The sequence below is a fragment of the Hyperoodon ampullatus genome, assembly GCF_949752795.1.
Source record: "Hyperoodon ampullatus genome assembly, chromosome: 8".
Lineage (NCBI taxonomy): Eukaryota > Metazoa > Chordata > Mammalia > Artiodactyla > Ziphiidae > Hyperoodon > Hyperoodon ampullatus.
In genome coordinates, this window is record NC_136921.1 from 39,245,499 (window position 1) to 39,269,948 (window position 24,450).

General features: G+C 41.3%; 1 protein-coding gene across 2 annotated transcripts in view; it reads left to right on the forward strand.

The window, feature by feature from the left end:
* Positions 1-24,450, forward strand: part of ANKRD44 (ankyrin repeat domain 44) — a gene marked incomplete at its 3' end in the record, with an annotated part of 199,775 nt that overhangs the window by 18,437 nt on the left and 156,888 nt on the right. For both annotated transcript variants that reach the window (XM_079710777.1, XM_079710776.1), the window contains exon 2: positions 20,617-20,695. In XM_079710777.1, the coding sequence (XP_079566903.1) occupies positions 20,617-20,695 (79 nt within the window). The remainder of the gene's footprint in view (positions 1-20,616; positions 20,696-24,450) is intronic.

Here is a 24,450-nt window from a genome sequence, read left to right on the forward strand (position 1 = left end):
AGGACAGTGAGAGAGAGAGAGAGTATGGAAGAAGAAGAGGTTGGAGAGGAGACCAGGAAGGGCCTGGTCACTGGAGCTGAATGAGGCAGTTTGGGTGTAATTCTAAACGCGAAAGGTTCTGGTGACTCTTGTAAACAGTCGCTCTGGGTGTTGTGTGAAGGAAGGATTGTAGGGGAAGAGTAAAAGCTGTGAGACCAGCAGGAAGACCATAGCTGGAGTCAGGGTAGAGATGATTTGCCTGGGTGGTCAGGCGGCCACGTACTCATGAGCTCTAGGGGGCGCCACTCCCAGGGATTACTTGTGGCTGTTAGCAGTGGAGAGATGCGTATTGCTTCCTAGCGTATCTCGGAGGTAGATCATCCCGGATTTGATGATGGGTTAAGTTGTGAGGGGCAAGGAAGAGACAGGTGCCAGGAATGACTCCTGAGCAACAGAGAAGGGGAAGCGCTGCAGGAGTAGGAACCAGTTCATTTCAGAGAGAGAGGAGGGAACTAAACAGTTACTTTTCAGGGCGACAGTGAAGTGACCACAGCCCATTATTCTGCAACTATAGTAACTGGCTGTTTGCTGGTACACAAAAGCAATGATATTGGGGTTTAATAAATACTCTTATTAGAGAGTTGCTCTATATGTTGTGTATCAATGGTTGCCTGGTAGCCCAGAATTAGAAAACAAATAAGGCCATTTAACACTAAGCATAATGTTGTCTTTCTCTAATAATTCAGAGAGCACTTCAGAACCTCACAGAGACTGTTACTGTTGCTGTGTAACAAACCACCGCACAGTTTAGTGGCATAAAACAGCCATTGTATTATGCTCATGGATCTTGTTGGGTTAGGAATTCAGACAGGGCACAGCGGGATAGCTTCTCTCTGTTCCATGGTGTCTGGGCTCAGCTGGAAAGACTTGTCAGCCGGGGGGACTTGACAGATGGGGGCTGGAATCATCTGGAGATGTCTTCACTCACGTGCCTGGCAGTTGATGTTGGATGTCGGCCTGAGCACCTCCACGTGGGCTCTCCACATGGCCTGGGCTTCCTCACTTCTCGGTCCCTACACATAGTTGAACTTCTGACATGGCAGCTCAGGGCTCCAAAGGCGAGTCATCATTGCAAAGATCTTGAATGTTTGAATTATACGAAACAGGTTGCTGAATTCATGTTCTGTTTAATAGAATGCTAGATAAGAAAGAGATTGCCTTGCTTGCATGCTGCCTCGGGGATAATTTGGGAAGAAGAGCCTGCTTTAGGGAAAGAGCTGGCTGTTTTGCATTAGAACAGATGACAGGGATATTCTCGCTTTGGCTGTGAGCCAGTCATGTGATAAACAAGTATTTTTCCAGCCTCTTCTACTTGCCCAGCTCTCAGGGGTGAAGCAACCAAGCATAGTTCATGCTTATCGGATAATAAGAGGATGTTTATAAACTAGGACATATAAGAACTGGTTTGGAATTATTTAAAAACATTACCTGGATTCAGATTTCCCCAAACCTCTATTCATACATCCATTCTGGTGAGTTTCATCCATGAAGTAGCAATGCACAATGCTTCCTTAGAAATTGTTCTTGATGTGGATCTTGGGTAGCCCTTGATGACTAGAAGACACCAGTCTGAGTTGGATGGTCTAACCCTAAGATAAAATCCTTGGTCTAAGGCAGTAGATTCCAAAAAGGGGACTATAGGCCTCCCAAGAAGTGTTCAAGATGATCCACTGAGGGCAATGGAATACCTATTTCTTAAATAGGTATTCTTAAAAAAAGAAATTTCTTAAAATTTCTTAAAAAAAAAAATTTCTTAAAAAAATTTATTTTTTTATTTCTTAAAAAAAGTTTAATACATATTTCTTTAAAAATTTTCTTTAAAAAATTTATTTCTATTTCTTAAAAAATATATATATTTTGTGTGTGTCTTATAGAATATTAAATATGTAATGCATGTATGAAATTTGATTGGTTAATTAAAAAAATAATTTTGTTTGTGCTCAAAAAGTTGTTTTTTGCTGATGGAGTACAGCTTAAAGGTGTGTTTTATCACATTTATTCCTTGTTGCTAATGCTTTTCAAACTTTATTATGCAAATCACCTAGAGAAACTTGATTTTTCTCAGCTCAAGAGTGATTAGAATTTGGGGAATTGATTCACACTAAGCTCACAAGAGAATGATTTATCAACCAAAATGCCAAATTTATTAATTTCCAATAGCTGGAAAACTAGACCTATCATTGATACATGTTATGCTTTTATTCTTGGACAAAGTGATTTATCTCAGGATATGAAGTATCAGAAAGCTATGTGTCTTTTAGACACAGAACTGCATTTTCTGAGCTTCTCTAGTGTTTAGGGCTCTTCTTACATATGACCTCCTGGTTACCACTCTCTATTCCTAGCTCACCTGGCTCACAGGTGCTCACCCACAGGAAGTGAGATGCAGCATGTGACCCACTCGCTGTGGTTGGTGTTGAGTCCACCTTTCTGGCACCCTGGTAATTAGAGGTGCCTGTGGCAGCAGTCAGATTTTGTTCACCAAAGATGAAAAGCTTGTCTGGTCAGCTCCTCTGTCAGGTGACACCTCCCGCCATGTTGTCATATTTTGATTTTGTTCATCTGATCCTGTGCATCTCCAGTCACAGGGTCTACTAGAGGGGATGTTTATCTGGCCCTTGGATGTCTTGATTACCCTGGAATTTAGGTGAGACTGGGTGGGACACCTTATCCTTCCCCACCTCTGTCCCACCCTGACTTCTTTCCCTCTTCCCATCAGCCAACCAGAATGGGGGAAAGAGTAAAAACATGGATTACATAACACAGGCAACATTTGTTGAGTGCTAACCATATACTAGCAACTGCACTTTATTAGCATCATTTTATTCCATCTCACAAATTCCCATTTTACAGACAAAGAAATGGAGGCTCCAGTAATTTGCCTGAGACCACATGGCTCTAGGTGTCAGGGCCAGGACTGGAACCAGATCCCTCTGCTTCCAGAGCCCACTGTTGCACTGTCATCCTTAGAGATGGCTAAAATCCAAGGCCGAATCAACTAAGTACAAACAAATTTCAGGGACCAGGGAGGGGAGGAACTACTGCTTTTGAGAGATATTGCTGGGAAGGCATTGCTGAGAGGGCCTGGAGGAGGTTGAGGGCTGTGCCTTCTAAAGTTAAGACATCTTAGGGGTGGAGAGATGCGGGGGAGGAAGGCGGTTCTGGTTAAGAGGCAGGCCTGACTGAGCAGAGGTCTGGGGCCAGGAAAGCCAGTGCTCTGGGGCGGGGAGGGTCCCTTGGCAGGGGGTGGTGGGGCGGGTAGGGGCGGGCTGCAGGGAGGGGAGCAGTAGGAGGTGAGAAAATCCTTCGGCAGGGCGACCTTCACCCTCCCATAGAAAGCTGCCTCTCCGAGTAGGGATGACGTCATCACTGCGCATGCCCACTGTGGAGGCAAAGCCTGCCCTTCCTTCTTCCACCGAGAGACCACGCTGCGGGGAAGGACTCTCTAGAGAGCTGCTCTTCGGCTGGAGGAAGTGCCTGACCTGCCTGACCCCACAGCGTGGCTCCGGAGAACCAGAACCGAGGGAAAGGGCTTCCTGTGTCAGGCCGCCTGGGAGCTCCAGGGACACAGCAGCTGTACTTCCCTCCCTCTTCCCCACACCCTTGACCTCGTGCTGCCACAGAGGGGTCTGATACCCAGACACAGCTGGTAGCATCTGAGGCCAGACCTCCAGTGACCTGAGGAATGTGGAAAAGTCCCCGCTCAGCCAAGTTGGAAATCAAGTCGGTTCTCACCCCTGAATAAAATTTCCCTAGCAACTCCGGTCCTAGCTGAGGGACATGGGTGGACTGGGATGTGGGTCCCCCAATACACCTCAACCTTTTTGGGAAATCCATCCTTCTGGGAAATTCTTGAGGGATTGAGAAGCAGTAGATACTACCTGTGACCCCACTTCCTTTATTTGTCCTTCATAAAGCACTTTGATGGACCCGTAGCCCCACTGTAATCTCTTCAGCCCTGTCCTTTTAAGAAATAGTGTTGGTGTTCTCTGTCACCAGCACCCCTCCCCAGCACTGGGCCTGCACTGGCCTGTTAAGGTGACCAAGGACTTCCCTGGTGGCTCAGTGGTTAAGACTCCGCACTCCCAATGCAGGGGGCCCAGTTTCGATCTCTGCTCAGGGAACTAGATCCCACATGCATGCCGCAACTAAGAGTTTGCATGCCACAACTAAGGAGCCCATGTGCCGCAACTATGGAGCTGGCGAGCCACAACTAAGGAGCCCGCCTGCTGCAACTAAGACCTGGTGCAACCAAATAAATAATAAAAAAATATAAATTAAAAAGGTGACCAGCCCACGCCTTCTCCTTTCTATGCCTGTCCCAAACATCTAGATTTCCTATGCCTGGAACTATCCACACTAGTAGTTTCATTTTAATAGGAGCCTCTAATAATTTCATATACAGGTTTGGGTTAGCCAGAGACAAGGAAATAAATGTCCCGCATCTTTAAAAAATTCGGTGTTGGTCCCCTAGTTCCACACACCACTGGGTTCCCAGGAACTGGTATTTGTGGACTGGCGGTGGACATGAATGTCCCTCTCTAGGTCTTATTGTCTCACAGAAACCAGGACTGCACAGCAGGCAGCCCTCACTGGAGGGGGCAGAGGTGAGCTTTCTTGATAAGAAACGACGCTAGCTGAGCCTCATAGCTTTTTGTTACCACCTTCTTAGCAAGCCTTCTCCTCCACTGGGTGAGTGAGGTACAAAATCAAGGCCCTATTTTGAGAGCAACAGAATGGATAGGAAGTCTGAAGGGCTGAGGGGTCCTGGGGTGGTCAGACAGCTTTGAAACAAGGCCAACCCCTACCTGTGATGGACTGAGGGGGTTGCTATCTTCAGTCAGTGTTAGAGGTGGATGTGAGCCACAAACAACCATGCCACACACCCATCCAGACTCTGGCATCCCTAACCCCCTGTAGAGAGCAGTTCTCTGCCTCACCACAGAAACCTGCAGGCTACCCTCATCCAGACCCTCTTCTTGTTGGAGTTTAGGTTTTGTTGAGTCTAAAATAAATCAAGACATGACTCTCTCTTATTCCTCCAAGAAATGCATATTGAGCACCTACTGTATGCCAGATGTGGTACTAGGTTGATACAGAAATGAATAAGACTATCTCTGCCCTGAGCTCACAGCCTGGTTAGTAGGAGTCAGGAAAAAAGGAGGGCAGACAATCAGATGTGATGGTGCCACGAAAGAAGATTGTAGAATAGAGGGGGTGGGGTAGAGAACCAGAAGAGGTTTCAGAGGAAAGGTCAGTTGAGCTGCATGTGAAAAGACTCTCCCAGGCAACTCCAAAAACCCAAATCAGGGGCTCCCTGTTTTGTGATATTAAAATAAATGTTGCCTTATGTTACGTCAACTGTCCCTGCTTCTTCTCAAGGGGGAATGTTTTGTGTTGACTGTCTCAACGCCCTCACACTTCCACATCCTTGCCAGCACTTGTTATTTGTGGTCTTTTTGATACTAGCCAACCTCATGTCCTCTTTTGTTATCTTGTCATTATTTTATAATTCAATGGAAAAAATCATAAATTTTACACAATTTTAATGTGTAGACCGCTCTCAGAAACACATATGGTATGCAAAGCAAGATACATTTAAATTAAAAATCATTCCCTTCCATGAATGCATAAGGTCAGTAGAGAAAAGATAACACTCGCAAGCAAGCAAACCAACCAAATATGTGTTAGTGTTTAACCCATCCATGGAATGCCATATCCCCATGTCCTGTGGTGTTGAGTAGGGTATTTGAGATCTTCTGGGGAAAGACCCCATTCTTGCCTTCTGTATACTCTCAGAAGCCAGATTTTCAAGTGAGGATCCTAAGGGGCTCTTAACTCATGTGAAAAAGTACTGGTTAGTCTGGAAATACTAAGCAATTTGAAGTTGGGTTGGGGAAAAATATCCCCTATAGTCCACGGTTACGAAGGCCAGTTGTGTCCCCAGTGACCTTTTTCTCTGATGGTTGTTCTCAAGTGGTATGGGTTTTTTTGAGATTGTCCTGAAGGTAGAGCGATGCATCTTCTGTTTCCCTTGTCTCCAAGAAGGGCTGTTATGTAACCATCTCCACATTCTGGGACCACTCACATCAGGCTCTAATTAGAGGGCTTGGGAGGCCTGCCATCTTGCAGTCTTCCCTCGCTAAGCAGAATGCTCTGTATTGAATCATTGCAGTGTGTTTGGCTTTCTGTACTATTAGCTCAATTTAGGAAGGGCGTAGATGAGTGCTCCTTTGCTTTTTGTTGTAGCAAGTGGCCCCCTGTTTATTTTCCTGAGTACCTTTAATGATTCTGTGGTGGCTTTACTTCTAATAAGTTAATAAGGGAGACTTTGATTAATAGCGTAGGTGTCTTGGATAGCAAAACTCTCCTGTCGAGTGTCAGAAAGGTTTAGTGAGCTTTCTAGCTTGGGGATGCCTAGTTCGAAGGTTTTCAGCTTTGGGGGAGGAGAGAAAGGGCACAGCATCCAACCCCCAAGGGCAGCTCCCATCTGTCTGTCTAGGTTGCTGACTCTGCTGAGCTACCGAGACTGGATGAGAAAGGAGGCCTTCATGGCAGCAGAGATACATTCTCAGCAAGGATTTAGAGCTGCTGGGGGGTAGGTGTTTTAGGTGGTTCCATGAGAGGAAAAGACTCCACTGTGGGGTCCCACGAGATAAAGGACGAATTATGCGAGGCCCAACTCTGGAGTCTGGGAGAAGCTTTGGTTACTTTGGTTGAGGTGGGACAGGTAACAATGGCCAAGCCCACCGAGTTGACTGCTTGAGGCTGGAGAGGAAGCAGGCAAAGCACTGCTGTGGGCCAACTTTGAGCAGGCATTGCCAGCCCTTCTTCTGGTAAACAAATACCACTTCTTAACAGTAAAACTGTTTCCCCAGAAACTGTTCTGAATCTCCTTATTTAGTCTAATCACCAAGGGGAGCTAAAAAAATTAGGATAAGCCACAAAGATGTCAATAATAATAATAAGATGGCTGACATTTATTGGACCTCTGATTTGTGACTGCAAGGGAGGTGATCCTGTTTTCATTTTATAGAAAAGGAAAATAAGTCTCAGAGAGGCTGATTTATTTGCCCAAAGTCACACAGCTCCTAAGTGGCAGAGGAGGGATTCAGAGTCAGGTCATTGTGACTCCAGAGTGTATGTTCTTTAGGCCACAGGAGGATGCCTCTAATGAAAGGGTGTGGGTGTGCATGTGTCCATCCCTATCCTGCAGGTCACTTGACAGGAAAGGTCAGAGTAGGACCAAAGGTCCAAAGTGCCGTGAGGAGGGTGGAAGCAGGTTCTTCCTTGGCGAGGAATTCGTACCAGCTAGTACAGCCCTGTGTAGTTTTGTGAGAGAACACAGAGAATGTGGAATCAGGACACCCAGAGTCACCAAAAGTTGGTGTGTGACTTTTGGCAAGTCATTCAACTCTCTAAGTCGGCCTTGATTGCTGTCCTGTTAAATGGGGATAACAATACCTACTTGATCAGTCTCCCTGACTTTTCCTGTGATGCATTGTGCAGGATGATGCTTTGGCAACTCTGTGGAGCATTATACAGATTACAGTTTTTCCAGGTTTATTCATAAACGTAATATTTTGTCATTTGCAAAGAAACTCATTTGCATATCAATTATTCAAAACCTTACTACAAGATAACGAAGGTTTTGGACAGGAGATAACGTCCAGTGCTTTACTATTTATATTTAATTACTTACAACTAGCTCTTGTTAGAGCAGGCCTGCTTTTTTTTGTTTGTTTGTTTGTTCTGTTTCTGTTTTGTTTTTTAAATAGGAAAGTCTTTCTTATTTACAAAAGGAATTTTGGTTTTTCTGTTTCTAAACTGTGTTAATATAAATCTTGAAATACAGGCAAAGAAAGAAGAAAGTGAAGAACACCCATAATATTCTTTACCCAGAGGTTATCATTGTTAACATCCTGGTTTATTGAGCCGATCTGATATCTTAGGTCCTGATAACTGCATTGGTGATTTTTATAATCGGTATTATATATAAACTCTGTTTCTATAATATCCACCTGGAGACTGAAAAAAAAAACTTGTAAAGAGATACTAATCATTTTAGTTAAGATGCTTTTTTTCTTTTTTGTTAAGATGATTTTTTGTGGACCACAGAAACTGTTTTTATAAACTTTCGCTGTGAATTCCCCTCCCTCACCCCCAAATAAAAAAGAGAGATAGCGAGAAACAGACGCAGTATCTAAGAGTTATTGTTGTGTCCAGAGTAGCTTCCTTTGAGCATTGTCTCCTTTCATGCCACACTCTTTCTTTCTCTGTTTGCTATTTTCTAACACTGCATAAGTGTGTGTCTGCTCTTTGCTGATGGGTGTGATTAATCTAATATTAGTCCACTGTAGTAAATAGCCCATTGTCGTAAATAGCCTGGAGCCAAGAAAGTGAGATTCTTTGAGGTTCCGTGAAGGCAGGGACCCTCTCTTAAATGCTGCTGCATCCCAGGACTGAGCATCGTGCCCAGCACATAGTAGGCTCCAGTAAATATTTTGTCATTTGTATGAATGAAAGGTTCCACCACTGCCATTAACAGGTATGTGACTTTGGGCCAATCAATTAAATTCTCTGGATGTCTCTAATACCCTTCTAGTTTAGATATTTTATAATTCTAGGCTTCCTCTCCTGAGATTTTGATTCTGACACTATGTGATCATATACCTGATGACAAACTTTCACCATTGCTATCCCCTTAAAGATGTTAAAACCTAGCAACTGCCTTCTCTTCATCCTTTTATCAATAGGAGATAATTTTCCAAGTAATGAACTGATTTTCTTAGTTATCTCCTCTCCTATTAGACATCTTTGTTTGTTGAAGAAATTGGTTAATGATCTAATTAAAAGAGACAGGAAGCCTGGGGTGGGGCCCTAACAGAAACGAGATTTGTCACCTCGCTTGTTAGCTCATTGGAACCAAGGGCAGTTCCAAATTGTGGCCTCCCTTAAATATCCTTAGCAGTAAAACCTTCCCACCATGTATACAAGAGTTATGGTTTCTCCATGAGAAACTATTTACCAAATGCATTACGTTTAAAGACACTGCTTCTTCTTATACTTGGGATGCTGCACAGAGCATCTGTGAACTTTATTAGCTTTTAGGATGCAGGGGGAGGTAGTGCTGGGAAGATCTGCCTTGGTTTCATCAGAAGCTCCAAATGATTGCCTTTGCAGTGGGTGGATGTGTATTACTGTTTCACTGGCAACAAAACCCAAGCATGTTGGCCAGTTTTCCAATCTGTAGGACTAGAGGACTAGAACCCTTTTCTTTTTTTTTTTTTTTTTTTTTTGCGGTACGCGGGCCTCTCACTGTTGCGGCCTCTCCCGTTGCGGAGCACAGGCTCCGGACGCGCAGGCTCAGCGGCCATGGCTCACAGGCCCAGCCACTCTGCGGCATGTGGGATCTTCCCGGACCAGGGCACGAACCCGTGTCCCCTGCATCGGCGGGCCGACTCTCAACCACTGCGCCACCAGGGAAGCCCTAGAACCCTTTTCTATGTTCTGTTTCCACTGACTCTTGAGAAATGTTTCTGGCCAAACGAAATCAGGGCAACAGAATAAATAGTTGGTGTCCCATCAGGTTCCCCAGGCAGAGTCTGCCCTAAAAGGACTCTGTCACTTGGGAATTTCTGAGCGCTGTGGTAAGATCCCAAGGGTGCTCTGGTAATCTGCTGGTGACATGTTGCAGTGGACCCACAGGTTAGGCATAAACCATTCAGTTTCATACTTGTACTTAGTTTTCTAGATTTATTTTTCTACATCCTTACCCAATACACATTTGTCAAAGGTTTCATTGAGGAAATGTAAATGTCCTAAGAGATTTTGCGGAGAAATCTTGCTTGTGCCTGTTTTTAAAGCATATAGACTTTAATCCAGCACCCCCTTCTTTTGCCAGAACTTCACTTTTATGTCTATACATGAGCAGGACATAACATGAATTGCCTCATTTCCTTTCATGACTTTGCCATTTCTTTTCTTCCTCGTAACTGAATTGTTGCGTAGGTGTATTTTTTTAACTCTTAAATATAGACTTCTTTATGTTATGCAAAAGAGAATATGTTTCATTTGCCTGCTTGTGTATTTTAAAAGCAGCTTTATTGAGATATAATTGACATACAGTAAACAAAAATTTGCAGTTTTGACATGTTTACACCCATGAAACCATCACCACAATCAAGATAATGAATACATCCGTCACCCCCAGAAGCTTCCTTGTGCCCCTTGGTAACCCCTTCCTCCCACCCTTTCCAATCTCCCTTCCAGCCTCCTCAGGCAAACCCTGATCTGCTTTCTGTCACTGTACATTAGTTTGCATTTCCTGGAATTTTATGTAAATGGATTCATACAGTACATACTCTTTCTTGCCTGGCTCCTTTCATGCAACAAAATTACTTTAATTCATCCATGTTGTCACATGTAGCAGTAGCTCATTCCTTTTAATTGCTGAGTAGTGTTCCATTGTATGAAAATACCACAGTTTGTTTATCCATTCATCTGTTGATACAAATTTGGATTGTTTCCAAGTTTTGACTATTAAAACAAAGCTGTTACGACTTGTGGCTACCAAGGGGGAGGGGGCTGAGGGAGGGATGGATTGGGAGTTTGGGATTAGCAGATGCAAACTGTTGTATACAGAATGGATAAAGAACAAGGTCCTACTGTATAGCACAGGGAACTATATTCAATATCCTGTACTAAACTATAATGGAAAAGAATATGAAAAAGAATATATATAATATATACATAAGTGAATCACTTTGCTGTACAGCAGAAACTAATACAACATTGTAAATCAACTATACTTCAATAAAATAAATTTTAAAAAATAAAGCTGTTACAGGCATTCATGTACAGGCCTTTGTGTGGACGTATGCTTTCTTTTCTCATGGGTAAATACCTAAGAGTAGAATATCTGGATCGTATAGGTCTAATGATCAATGTCACTGAGCATTACTTCATGTGCTTATTTGCTATCTGTATATCTTCTTTGGTGAAATATCTGTTCACACCTTTTGCCTACTTTTTGATTGGATTGTTTTCATATTAGTGAGTTTTGAGATTTTTTGGGTATATTTTAGATAGAAGTCCTTTATCTGATATATACTTTAAAATATTTTCTTTCACTTTGTGGCTTGTCTTCTCATCCTCTCAACAGTGTGTTTCAAAGAGCAGAAATTATTATTTTTGATGCAATTCAGTTTATCAATTTGTACTTTTATGGGTCATGCTTTGGCGTTATATCTAAGAGATCTTTGTCTAACCTAAGGTCACAAGGGATTTCTCCGATGTTTCCTTTAGAATTTTAAGTTTTACATTTAGTTCTACGTTCCACCTTGATTTAATTTTTGTCTAGTGTGCAGGGTTTGGGTTGGAGGTTTTTTGTTTGTTTTTGCTTATGGATATCTAATTGTTTCAGTGCCATTTGTTGAAAAGGCTATCTTTTTTTTTTTTTTTTTTTTTTGCGGTACGCGGGCCTCTCAGTGTTGTGGCCTCTCCCGTTGTGGAGCACAGGCTCCAGACGCGCAGGCCCAGCGGCCATGGCTCACGGGCCCAGCCGCTCTGCGGCATGTGGGATCTTCCTGGACTGGGGCACGAACCCATGTCCCCTGCATCGGCAGGTGGACTCTCAACCACTGCACCACCCGGGAAGCCCAAAAGGCTATCTTTTTACCAGTGAGTTGCCCTTGTACCTTCTTTGAAAATCATGTGTTGTCCATATATGTGCCTTTGCACCAATTCCAAATTGTCTTGATTACTGGAGCTTTATGATAAGTCTCAAAATCAGGTAGTATTCATTCTCCAACTTTATTCTTCTTCCCTACTAGTACTTTTTACTTATGAGAATTTTGTTCTTAGGTCTGGAGTATTAGGGCAAGAGTAGCAATTATAACAAACAATAACTTTCACTTTGTTTACTTATAACTATTCAGAGAGTCAGCAAGAGCATGAGCAATGGAATCGGATCTGGTTCTGAATCCTGGTTCTACCACTAATTAGCTGTGTGACTCTGGTCAAGTTACTTATCATCTCAAAGTTTCAGGCTCCTCCACTGTAAAATAGGGATGATAATATTTACCTCACAGTATTGTTTTAAGGGACAAATTAGAAAATATAAAAATCTCTGATATAATTTTTGCTTAATATATATTAATTTAGTTAAAAAATTAATGCAATAAAATATATAGTATTTAGTTACCTAAGGCATATATAATCAAAATGTCTTTGGCATTCTCATTTCTCTTATTTTATCTTCTTTTTTTTGGCCACACAGCTTGCAGGATCTTAGTTCCCCGATCAGGGATCGAACCTGGGACCTGGCAATGAGAGAGCACCGAATTCTAACCACTGAGCCAATTCCCGCCAGGGAATTACTATAGTTTATTTAAAGTCTTTTAATAAGACTTTAAAATCTCATTTTAAAGTCTTTTGAGTGATTATTGTTTAGTTTCTATAATTAGGTGTAGTTTTGAGGTTTGAATTTGAACATTTTTGATATAGCAAAATGTACTAGTGTTTCCCATACATCTGTGTTACATTCAGATGGATGGGTTGAAATACCAACAGAGTGATAGTTGAATGAGGTTGTTCAATGTTGCAGGTGTATAGGGGCAGAGATTAACCATCACTTTTGAGGCATAGAAAATTCCAGCCAAGGAAAATCCAGCTCCATGGGATCACTCATGCATGGAAGAAGAATGACGATTATAAATCTGAATTTTTCTCTTATGGTGACTTGGGGTAGACATTGACCCATCTCTGCTGTGTCTAGGTGAAGGCATAACGAGTTTTCATTGAAAGTTGAATTAAGCAATATTTTTAAAAACCCTCCGCACATCATAAGAAAAAGACTAATAACTGAATTTGGAAATGGATAAAGGATATGTACAGGCAGTTTGCAGTTGAAGAAGCCAGAACTTTTAGTAAACATATGAAAAGAATCTTAACCTCACTTGTATTTAGTGAAATATAAATCAAAGCCACAGTGAAATACCATGTTAGGTATATCATATTGGCAAAGAGTAATAAGGTTGATAACAGCAAATATTGGCAAGGATATCAGGGAAAGGAACTAATTAATATTTGACTGGTGGGAGTATAAATTGGTGAACCATTTTTTGAAAGCTATTTGGCAATACCTAATAAAGTTGAACATGAATATTCCCTAAGATCCAGCCCTTTCATTTCTTGGTATCTGCTCTAGGGAAATGCTCATACATATTCCCAGAGAGACATGTACAGAATGTACATTGCAACGTCGTTTGTGGTAGTGAAGAACTGAAAACTGCCTAACCTAACATGTCTCTGTTTCTGTGTCTCTGTGTCTCTGTCTCTCTCTCTCTCTCTGTCTCTCTCTCTCTCTCTCTCTCTTTCTCTCTCTCACACACACACACACACACACACGCGCGCGCACACACATACACACACAAGTTATTTTCAGGACCATTTGCAAGTCACAATACTCATGACATTATACCCCTAAAACTATTTTTTAAAAACAGAGTTCTGGGGCTTCCCTGGTGGTGCAGTGGTTGAGAGTCCGCCTGCAGATGCAGGGGACACGGGTTCATGCCCCGGTCCGGGAAGATCCCACGTGCCGTGGAGCAGCTGGGCCCATGAGCCATGGCCGCTGACCCTGCACGTCCAGAGCCTGTGCTCTGCAATGGGAGAGGCCACAATGGTGAAAGGCCTGCGTACCGCAAAAAACAAAACAAAACAAAACAAAAACAGAGTTCTGAAGCAGATGTAAAAAATGCTAACATATTTGACATGTTTGATTTTGCTGGTGGGAACATATAGATCTGGTATTTTCTGTACTCCTCTGTATTTGTGAGATGTTAAAAAGAAACATGATTTTTGTTTCCCTCCTTTGCTTTCTTTTCTTCTTCACAAATTTCTTTTAATTCCCCACCTTCAGACTAAACATCTTTCCTGTTCTGCCTACTGTTTGATTTAAATCTTTAATGTGTCTTTGGCTCTTTTCCTCATATGATTTGAAGTATCTCCAAGGTACATATACATATCCAGAGTTCTTTAGATATCTGCTTGCTTCTAGTGATCTCCATTCAGTATCACATAAGCTGGTTGGGCCTAAGTTGTTAGTTATTTCTTCGCTTGTTTGGTATTAGTGGGAGTTTGAGTTGACGATTGGAACTTAACTTTTGTATTTCATGACAGGAGAGGTTTGCAGAGTTTGTTTTCTAATATTGCTCCATCTGCCTGTCTTGGTATATAAGATATTTCTATGTAGGGAGGGATGTTTGTTTTAGTGTATGACAGATACTTACAATGAAGATTAGATCATGCACTTCTAGCTGAGAATTTCCAAAGCATGTAATAAACAGTTCTTAATCTTCAAAAGAGAGGCTTGGGGTGCCCCCTCAGTCGGCCTGCCTACGCAGTATTTTCAGCTGCCAGAATGGACTCTCTGCCCGTGTCAAATTCACTTTACATGAACAAACTTCTAGTTCCCTATTTTCTTTCGTCTGCTTCTTTGGTAAACAGACGACAGAAACTTCCTCTGCCTGATCTTTCTATGACATACTGCAAATTTAGCTCAGACGCCAGCTGGCTGTGTGTCTTTGGCTATTCATAGAAAGGGAGGGTTTACCTTCCTTCCTTCTGAAGAAACCTGATTTTTTTCCATGGGTCCGAATCTGTTTGCCAAGGGCTATTTGGAATGGGAGCTCCTGGGGAATGGAAAAAGATCTCTCTTTTTGTGGCACTTGAACAGCCTATTTAAAAACTACATTGATGAGTTATTTCTAATCTGTGCTTGCTTTTGAATTGTTTTCTCCTCTTGTATTCCTGGGTGTTGTAAAGACCTACACAACCATTCATGAGCTGTTGGTCATCACAGAGAATCCACTTGGGTAACAGAAGTGAATGCAAATGGTACAGAACATGTAGCTCGGCCACTCTGCCCGAAGGCTTCTCTGGTCCTAGCCTGGTCCTGTATTCTAATTTTGATCCAGAAACTACCCCTAAGGCAGCCTATAAGATACAGGCTGGGCTCTGTGACTGACCTGGAAGTCTGACCCAGGGCTTCCGAAGTTCCCATTTAAGCTGGAGCCAGTGGGGCCTCTTGAGAGTCCTTGGCAAAATTTGTTTACTTCCCAGTTCAGGAGAGATTCTTTTCTTGTCGGTTTAGACTTCCTGCCCAGGCTTGGTCGGAACTGGACAGGTTTTGGGGCAATATTTACTACAACATTTGTCTCAGTTTATTTTCACAAATCTTTTAACATCACGAATATCACTAATTACCATGTCCCTGCTTTTGTTTCTGTTCTGATGTCCTAAATTGGGAAACTGGTAACTGGACTGTGTCTTTAGGGTGAGGACTGGATGTTTTAAATTTTCTGTTCCTAACATCTACCACAATGTCTGGGAGATAATACCTTCTCAATAAATGTCTGTGCCTAGAAAATATGGCTGAATAAATGGTTGTAAAACATATCCCAATGTCACTGTACTTCTTTTATCCTTCTCCAATTTTCTTTTTTTTAACTTTTGTTTTCATCTCTCTTAGACCAAAGTCTTACATGGTTTCTAGCATCATTTGTACTGCTTCCTGTAACTCTTCCTTCATACCTCTTCCCCCAAAGTTTGTTCAGTTAAAAAAAAAATAAGGTCTTGTTTTCTCCCTTGGGCTTTGTCCTTCATGTTTAAATGATTTTAAACATTACTTGTATCTCTTTCTCCTTCTTCTATAGTATTATCTCAGGCTCCTGCTGGTTGTTATGCCTGCTGACTCTGGCTTATGGGAAATTAATTGTTTCTACGTGGGTCTGTGGTTTAGGCTGGTGAGCTCATCTTCAGCGGAGGTTTAATATGTGGGAATCCTGGACTGCTTGGATTGAGGGCACATCTCTCCAGATAGATTTTGTTTCTTCTTCTTGGCACCCTAGGGGTATCCTTGGCTTAGAACCAATTTTTATGCCAATTTTTTAGCTTGAAAGTTTCTAGACTACAAAGGTATTGTGAATTCAAAACCCCAAACCACACGAGGGCAGACTCTGGGGACGTGGATGCTCAGTGGAGACACTTTTGTTCTTCCACCAAGAATCTAGGCCAAGGCATCACTTTGCCATCTGCCTATGGAGTGTCTGGCTTTTTCTCGAGCCCACCATTGCACTTCAAGGATCTTTCTTCAAGACCACTTCATGGGTCTTCCAGTTCCAGTTCTCTACCTCACCTCCCATCCCTGAGCAAGTGTTCAGTCCCAGGCTTCTGGGGTATGACTTCTCCCTGCAGGGTAATAAGCTCATGTGCTTCCAGCTTTGGTTCTCACTTTACTCTTCATTTTACTATTACTTTAACTTACTGTAAGCTCATTTAAATGAATGTTTACTATATGTTTACTATATGTTTGTCACATTTTCCCCAGAATCTCTTAGGGATTATAATGGAAAGTTTTTAAGACTATCAAGGCAACTTCTAAGATGATGTTCTTGCTTCCTTTTTTATAAAGAAAAAAGTTTTAGGTTGGTAGCCAACACACCTAATTCTTTGACATCAGTTTGCTGTGTTGGGCAAGTCATATAATCTAGGGGTCAGATTCCCTATCTTTTAAATAGTGGTAACAAGACTTAACAACACAGTTCTGAAAGGTGTTTCTCCTCTGATAGGGCTATTATGAGATTTAAGTAATAGAATAGATGAAAAGACATTTTGAAAAAAAATTAAAAGCCCTGCGTAAGTACCAGATAGGTTTGTTTTTTTTTTTAACATCTTTATTGGAGTATAATTGCTTTACAGTGGTTCTGCTTTATAACAAAGTGAATCAGCTATACATATACATGTATCCCCATATCTCTTCCCTCTTGCATCTAGCTCCCTCCCACCCTCCCTATCCCACTCCTCTAGGTGGTCACAAAGCACCGAGCTGATCTCCCTGTGCTATGCAGCTACTTCCCACTAGCTATCTGTTTTACATTTGGTAGCGTACATATGTCCGTGCCACTCTCTCATTTCGTCCCAGCTTACCCTTCCCCCTCACCGTGTCCTCAAGTCTATTCTCTATGTCTGCACCAGATAGGTTTTGTTTCTTCTTTTAGATGCCATAGGGTATCATTGGCCTAGGACCTATTTTTACTAGTGTTATTATTAGTATTCTGTTTTCCCCAGAGCCTTCCCCCTCCTTCTTCTACCATTGCATCTCCTACTCCATTTGTCTAGCTTATGGCAAGTAGAGTGGCCCTATACTTAGGCAGAGGATGAACTGCAGTTGGTGAAACCTGGCTGGTTTCACCTCATTGGGTATGGTGATGAATGTGGCTCTGTTATTCACCCCTCAGCTCATGATCCTGTACATCACTCGGGTTCCTTGCTAGAGAGGAGGTGTTGATCAGTAGTAGTAATGCATTGTTATTTTGGGTAAGGTCTTAATAGCACATGAAATTATTTATATGATTCTGCTGCTTCAGCGAACCAAACAACTACTGCCTGAACACAGATCTTCTCTTCAGTTACCTGTCTATGGCTTGTCACTGAAGGAGAGTGTCAATTGGCATAGATGTTCAGGAAGCTACAGGAAACCTTTAAATGCATATTAACAGGAACACTGGGATTTACAATCAAGGAGTTTTTACAATATGATCTCATGTAACACACCCATTTTGTAATATAAAAACTTCTCTTTGAACAAGTCGTGTCATAAAAGGGGCCGCAGAATGAGCAAAGCCAGTTATATAATGATGAGCCAACCAGATTTGGATATTGGTGTTTTCTTGGTGTTTTTTTGAGGCCAAGTCCTCAAACAGAGCATCGACTTTGCTTCAGGTCAAATTAAAGTTATAATTTGCGTTGGGTTAGTCCTTGTTTAAATCACTTAGGTGAGGTTTAATTTTTGAACAAAACTCTGGAACCAGTTCAATTCACGAAAGAACATATAATTATATAACTTTTATCCTAAGACCCAAGAGATACTTTTCAGCTGATATAATGAGGATTCAAAGGGAATATGAAGCTAAGAAGGAAAGTGCTTGTAGAAATATCAATAGAAGAAATAGAAATAGAAGACATTTGTGAAAGTCTGGTCTCAGTTATTTGTATAGTTCATTGCACAAATTAATACACTTGATTCTCAAGCAAACATGTTTTTAAATATTGAAACTTTATTTTCACAGAAAGGATGATATAGCAATAAGAGGGTTAACCATGGTTGTATATCTTACTGACTTTTCCAAGGCATACCATTATTTAATGTGGAATAGTTAACATGACTGCCCTATTTCCGCTTATCTGTAGTGATTGCCTGCAGCATACATAGACAACATAAATTCCCAGCTAACTCAAACCCCCTCTTTTGATCCACTGAAAAGTTAGTTAATCCATTCATAAAACCTATTTACCAGACCTCCTAACAAATAGACGGGTCTGAAGATCAGTTCTTGTCATGTTCCCTGCCTGCCATCTGTTTTAGATATTAGTGAGTCATGAAATGCCTAAAAGCTATGGTCTGAAAGAGACTGAGAACAGAGGGCCTGAACTGTCCGCAAACAGAATAACAGAATCCTTAGGCTACAAAGACTGTTAGGTATATTGTCTAATCAAGTGATGATAGGAATGATGATTAAAATCAGTAGTGAATCCACAAATCTCAAAACTAAAATGCATGCTAGTTTCAGGAGAAACCTCTAAGATAGCATATAGGCTTTGGTTACTGTTGTTATGGGACAGTTGATGGAAGTTTGTGGAAGAGACCACACACATAGACTAGTTTAGTTTGGTCAGTTTATGCTGAGCACCGACTGTGCTGCTACTATGGGGAGAGAGGGGAGTAAGACCTGTTATTTACTCTATGAGAGTTCTCAGTCTTGGAGGGAAGACATAACCAAACCAAACTTGGGTCTGGTCGTCTAAGTGCAGTAAAGACCATCTACTGATACTGGGCTGTAGTGAAGGAAGGTGCAGCGTTTACCGCAAGACCAAGCAAGGGGTACTTGCCTTAGCAAGGGGTGGCTAATGCTCAAAATGCCTGTACTCCTCAGTGGCTTTCGGGGAAAGGTTTTTAAAGTCAGGGTGAGGGAGATGGTTTTGGGATGTGTGACCAGCTTGTGGACATTCTTCTGATTGGTTGGTGGTGAGGTTATCGGGAGTCAACATCATCAACCTTCTGGTTCCAACTTATCTGGGGTCTACGTGCTTGAGGTCAGCATGCAGTTAACTTCTTCCTCTTGGTGGGGGTTTCAGTATCTGCAAAACAACTCAAGGATGTGGCTCAGGATATTGTCTATAGCACTTGAGGAGGAACTAAAGGTCCTAGATTTTGTTTAATGGCTAAACTATTACTGTTTTCTCTTAATTTCTTTGTTTCTTTCTTTCTCACTTCTTTGATTAAATGTATTCTTTGGAACTTGGGGAAGGCCTAGGAGGCTAAAGTTTTTCTACAAACAAGAGGCAGGTAGAGGACAGGGACGTGGGTCCTGTCCTGGGAAGGCCCCATAGGGTCCTGCTGGGTTACAGTATCACACAACTATCTATGCTGTGACAATAATGGCTACTATGGAGCACTTGCTGGGCATGCACCAAGCCTCATGCCTGCCTAGGACTTATTTACTTACATTATCTTGAATGTTCTTATCAGTCCTCTAGGGAGATATTATCATCTCCAGTTTACAAATGGGAAAGCAGTATTTTTTCCCCTGCCTGTTAGCAGGCTGCCTCTCAGCACAATATGTTAAATGCCTTTGCCGAGGACTGAGATTGGAATCTGACAGGTGAAGGTCTAATCTTGACTCTGCTATATACCTGTGGGGTCTTGAGGACATTTCTTAATTTATTTGAGCCATAGTTTCTCATCTATGAAACAGAGTAATATCTACCTCACCTCTCAGCTTCAAGGTCAACATCCTCTGAAAGGCCTTACTCAACCACTCTAAGGAATCTTTTTCCCATCTCCCCAGTCACTTGATCTCATTATCCTGTTTTTATTTTGTTATAGCCTTTATCACCATCTGAAAGGATCTCATGTGTCATTGGCTTACATGACTATTGTAGGCCTCCCCACATGATTGTGAGTTTCATGAAGCCAGGGACTGGGCCTGTCATGGTCACCCTCCCTGTCCCCAGAATCTGGCTTCTGGCACATAGTAGGCATTGAATAAGTACTACATGAATGGGCAGTGGTCTAGGCAACAGTTAACGGAAAATGTCCTTGTGAACAATTCCACTAGGTTCTCTTAGAAAGAAAATAAATCATTGAAAGCTTTGAACTATGCTGTTAAGGTAGGTAGAAAGATTTGAATTTTTTTTTTAACCATACTGAAAGTTTAAAAATAAGTGGAATTTCATCATCCAGTGCATGATGGTCCATCCTTGACCTGAACTGGGCTTCAATAAAAGGAGTAGGGAGGCAAGTACGACCCACAGACATGGAAATCGGGATCTTTCGTACACGTGACTGTGGGAGATGCTGAGAGAAATGTGTAACCAGAACTCACCTGAGTGGGTGTTTGGCCTTCAATCTCTGTCACAAGCATTAATCTCAGAGTGAGTGACATGTCGTACTATAACTACAAAAGATACCTCCGGCTGCCACTGACTTATTTATCTTTGCCATTGTTTCAGGATTCTGAGAAGCGAACCCCGCTTCACGTGGCTGCGTTTCTGGGAGATGCAGAGATCATTGAACTCCTGATTCTGTCAGGTAAGTATCAGCTGTACTTAAAAGTCAACTGCAGATAAAATTTTCTTTTTTTTTTTGCTTTATAACAAATTTAATCAGTTATACATATACATATGTTCCCATATCCCCTACCTTTTGCGTCTCCCTCCCACCCTCCCTATCGCACCCCTCCAGGCGGTCACAAAGCACCGAGCTGATCTCCCTGTGCTATGCAGCTGCTTCCCACTAGCTATCTACCTTACGTTTGGTAGTGTATATATGTCCATGCTGCTCTTTCACTGTGTCACAGCTTACCCTTCCCCCTCCCCATATCCTCAAGTCTATTCTCTAGTAGGTCTGTGTCTTTATTCCTGTCTTACCCCTATGTTCTTCATGACATTTTTTTTCTTAAATTCCATATATATGTGTCAGCATACAGTATTTGTCTTTCTCTTTCTGACTTACTTCACTCTGTATGACAGACTCTAGGTCCATCCACCTCATTACAAATAGCTCAATTTCATTTCTTTTTATGGCTGAGTAATATTCCATTGTATATATGTGCCACATCTTCTTTACCCATTCATCCGATGATGGACACTTAGGTTGTTTCCATCTCCGGGCTATTGTAAATAGGGCTGCTATGAACATTTTGGTACATGTCTCTTTTTGAATTATGGTTTTCTCAGGGTATATGCCCAGTAGTGGGATTGCTGGGTCATATGGTAGTTCTATTTGTAGTTTTTTAAGGAACCTCCATACCGTTCTCCATAGTGGCTGTACCAATTCACATTCCCACCAGCAGTGCAAGAGTGTTCCCTTTTTTCCACACCCTCTCCAGCATTTATTGTTTCTAGATTTTTTGATGATGGCCATTCTGACTGGTGTGAGATGATATCTCATTGTAGTTTTGATTTGCATTTCTCTAATGAGTAAAGATGTTGAGCATCCTTTCATGTGTTTGTTGGCAGTCTGTATATCTTCTGTGGAGAAATGTCTATTTAGGTCTTCTGCCCATTTTTGGATTGGGTTGTTTGTTTTTTGTTATTGAGCTGCATGAGCTGCTTATAAATTTTGGAGATTAATCCTTTGTCAGTTGCTTCATTTGCAAATATTTTCTTCCATTCTGAGGGTTGTCTTTTGGTCTTGTTTATGGTTTCCTTTGCTGTGCAAAAGCTTTGAAGTTTCATTAGGTCCCATGTGTTTATTTTTGCCTTTATTTCCATTTCTCTAGGAGATGGGTCAAAAAGGATCTTGCTGTGATTTATGTCATAGAGTGTTCTGCCTATGTTTCCTCTAAGAGTTTGATAGTGTCTGGCCTTACATTTAGGTCTTTGATCCATTTTGAGCTTATTTTTGTGTATGGTGTTAGGGAGTGATCTAATCTCATACTTTTACATGTCCCTATCCAGTTTTCCCAGCACCACTTATTGAAGAGACTGTCCTTTCTCCACTGTACATTCCTGCCTCCTTTATCAAAGATAAGGTGACCATATGTCCGTGGGTTTATCTCTGGGCTTTCTATCCTGTTCCATTGATCTATCTTTCTGTTTTTGTGCCAGTACAATACTGTCTTGATTACTGTAGCTTTGTAGTATAGTCTGAAGTCAGGGAGCCTGATTCCTCCAGCTCCATTTATCGTTCTCAAGATTGCTTTGGCTATTCGGGGTCTTTTGTGTTTCCATACAAATTGTGAAATTTTTTGTTCTAGTTCTGTGAAAAATGCCAGTGGTAGTTTGATAGGGATTGCATTGAATTTGTAGATTGCTTTGGGTAGTAGAGTCATTTTCACAATGTTGATTCTTCCAATCCAAGAACATGGTACATCTCTCCATCTATTTGTATCATCTTTAATTTCTTTCATCAGTGTCTTATAATTTTCTGCATACAGGTCTTTTGTCTCCTTAGGTAGGTTTATTCCTAGATATTTTATTCTTTTTGTTGCAATGGTAAATGGTAAATGGGAGTGTTTCCTTGATTTCACTTTCAGATTTTTCATCATTAGTATATAGGAATGCCAGAGATTTCTGTGCATTAATTTTGTATCCTGCAACTTTACCAAATTCATTGATTAGCTCTAGTAGTTTTCCGGTAGCATCTTTAGGATTCTCTATGTATAGTATCATGTCATCTGCAAACAGTGACAGCTTTACTTCTTCTTTTCCAATTTGGATTCCTTTTATTTCCTTTTCTTCTCTGATTGCTGTGGCTAAAACTTCCAAAAGAGTGGTGAGAGTGGGCAACCTTGTCTTGTTCCTGATCTTAGTGGAAATGGTTTCAGTTTTTCACCACTGAGGATGATGCTGGCTGTGGGTTTGTCATATATGGCCTTTATTATGTTGAGGAAAGTTCCCTCTATGCCTACTTTCTGCAGGGTTTTTATCATAAATCGGTGTTGAATTTTGTCGAAAGCTTTCTCTGCATCTATTGAGATGATCATATGGTTTTTCTCCTTCAATTTGTTAATATGGTGTATCACGTTGATTGATTTGCGTATATTGAAGAATCCTTGCATTCCTGGAATAAACCCCACTTGATCATGGTGTATGATCCTTTTAATGTGCTGTTGGATTCTGTTTGCTAGTATTTTGTTGAGGATTTTTGCATCTATGTTCATCAGTGATATTGGCCTGTAGTTTTCTTTCTTTGTGACATCCTTGTCTGGTTTTGGTATCAAGGTGATGGTGGCCTCATAGAATGAGTTTGGGAGTGTTCCTCCCTCTGCTATATTTTGGAAGAGTTTGAGAAGGATAGGTGTTAGCTCTTCTCTAAATGCTTGATAGAATTCGGCTGTGAAGCCATCTGGTCCTGGGCTTTTGTTTGTTGGAAGATTTTTTTATCACAGTTTCAATTTCAGTGCTTGTGATTGGTCTGTTCATATTTTCTATTTCTTCCTGATTCAGTCTTGGCAGGTTGTGCATTTCTAAGAATTTGTCCATTTCTTCCAGGTTGTCCATTTTATTGGCATAGAGTTGCTTATAGTAATCTCTCATGATCTTTTGTATTTCTGCAGTGTCAGTTGTTACTTCTCCTTTTTCATTTCTAATTCTATTGATTTGAGTCTTCTCCCTTTTTTTCTTGATGAGTCTGGCTAATGGTTTATCAATTTTGTTTATCTTCTCAAAGAACCAGCTTTTAGTTTTATTGATCTTTGCTATTGTTTCCTTCATTTCTTTTTCATTTATTTCTGATCTGATTTTTATGATTTCTTTCCTTCTGCTAACTTTGGGATGTTTTTGTTCTTCTTTCTCCAATTGCTTTAGGTGCAAGGTTAGGTTGTTTATTCGAGATGTTTCCTGTTTCTTAAGGTGGGATTGTATTGCTATAAACTTCCCTCTTAGAACTGCTTTTGCTGCATCCCATAGGTTTTGGGTCGTCGTGTCTCCATTGTCATTTGTTTCTAGGTATTTTTTAATTTCCTCTTTGATTTCTTCAGTGATCACTTCGTTATTAAGTAGTGAATTGTTTAGCCTCCATGTGTTTATTTTTTACAGCTCTTTTCCTGTAATTGATATCTAGTCTCATAGCATTGTGGTTGGAAAAGATACTTGATACAATTTCAATTTTCTTAAATTTACCAAGGCTTGATTTGTGACCCAAGATATGATCTATCCTGGAGAATGTTCCATGAGCACTTGAGAAAAATGTGTATTCTGTTGTTTTTGGATGGAATGTCCTATAAATATCAATTAAGTCCATCTTGTTTAATGTATCATTTAAAGCTTGTGTTTCCTTATTTATTTTCATTTTGGATGATCTGTCCATTGGTGAAAGTGGGGTGTTAAAAGTCCCCTACT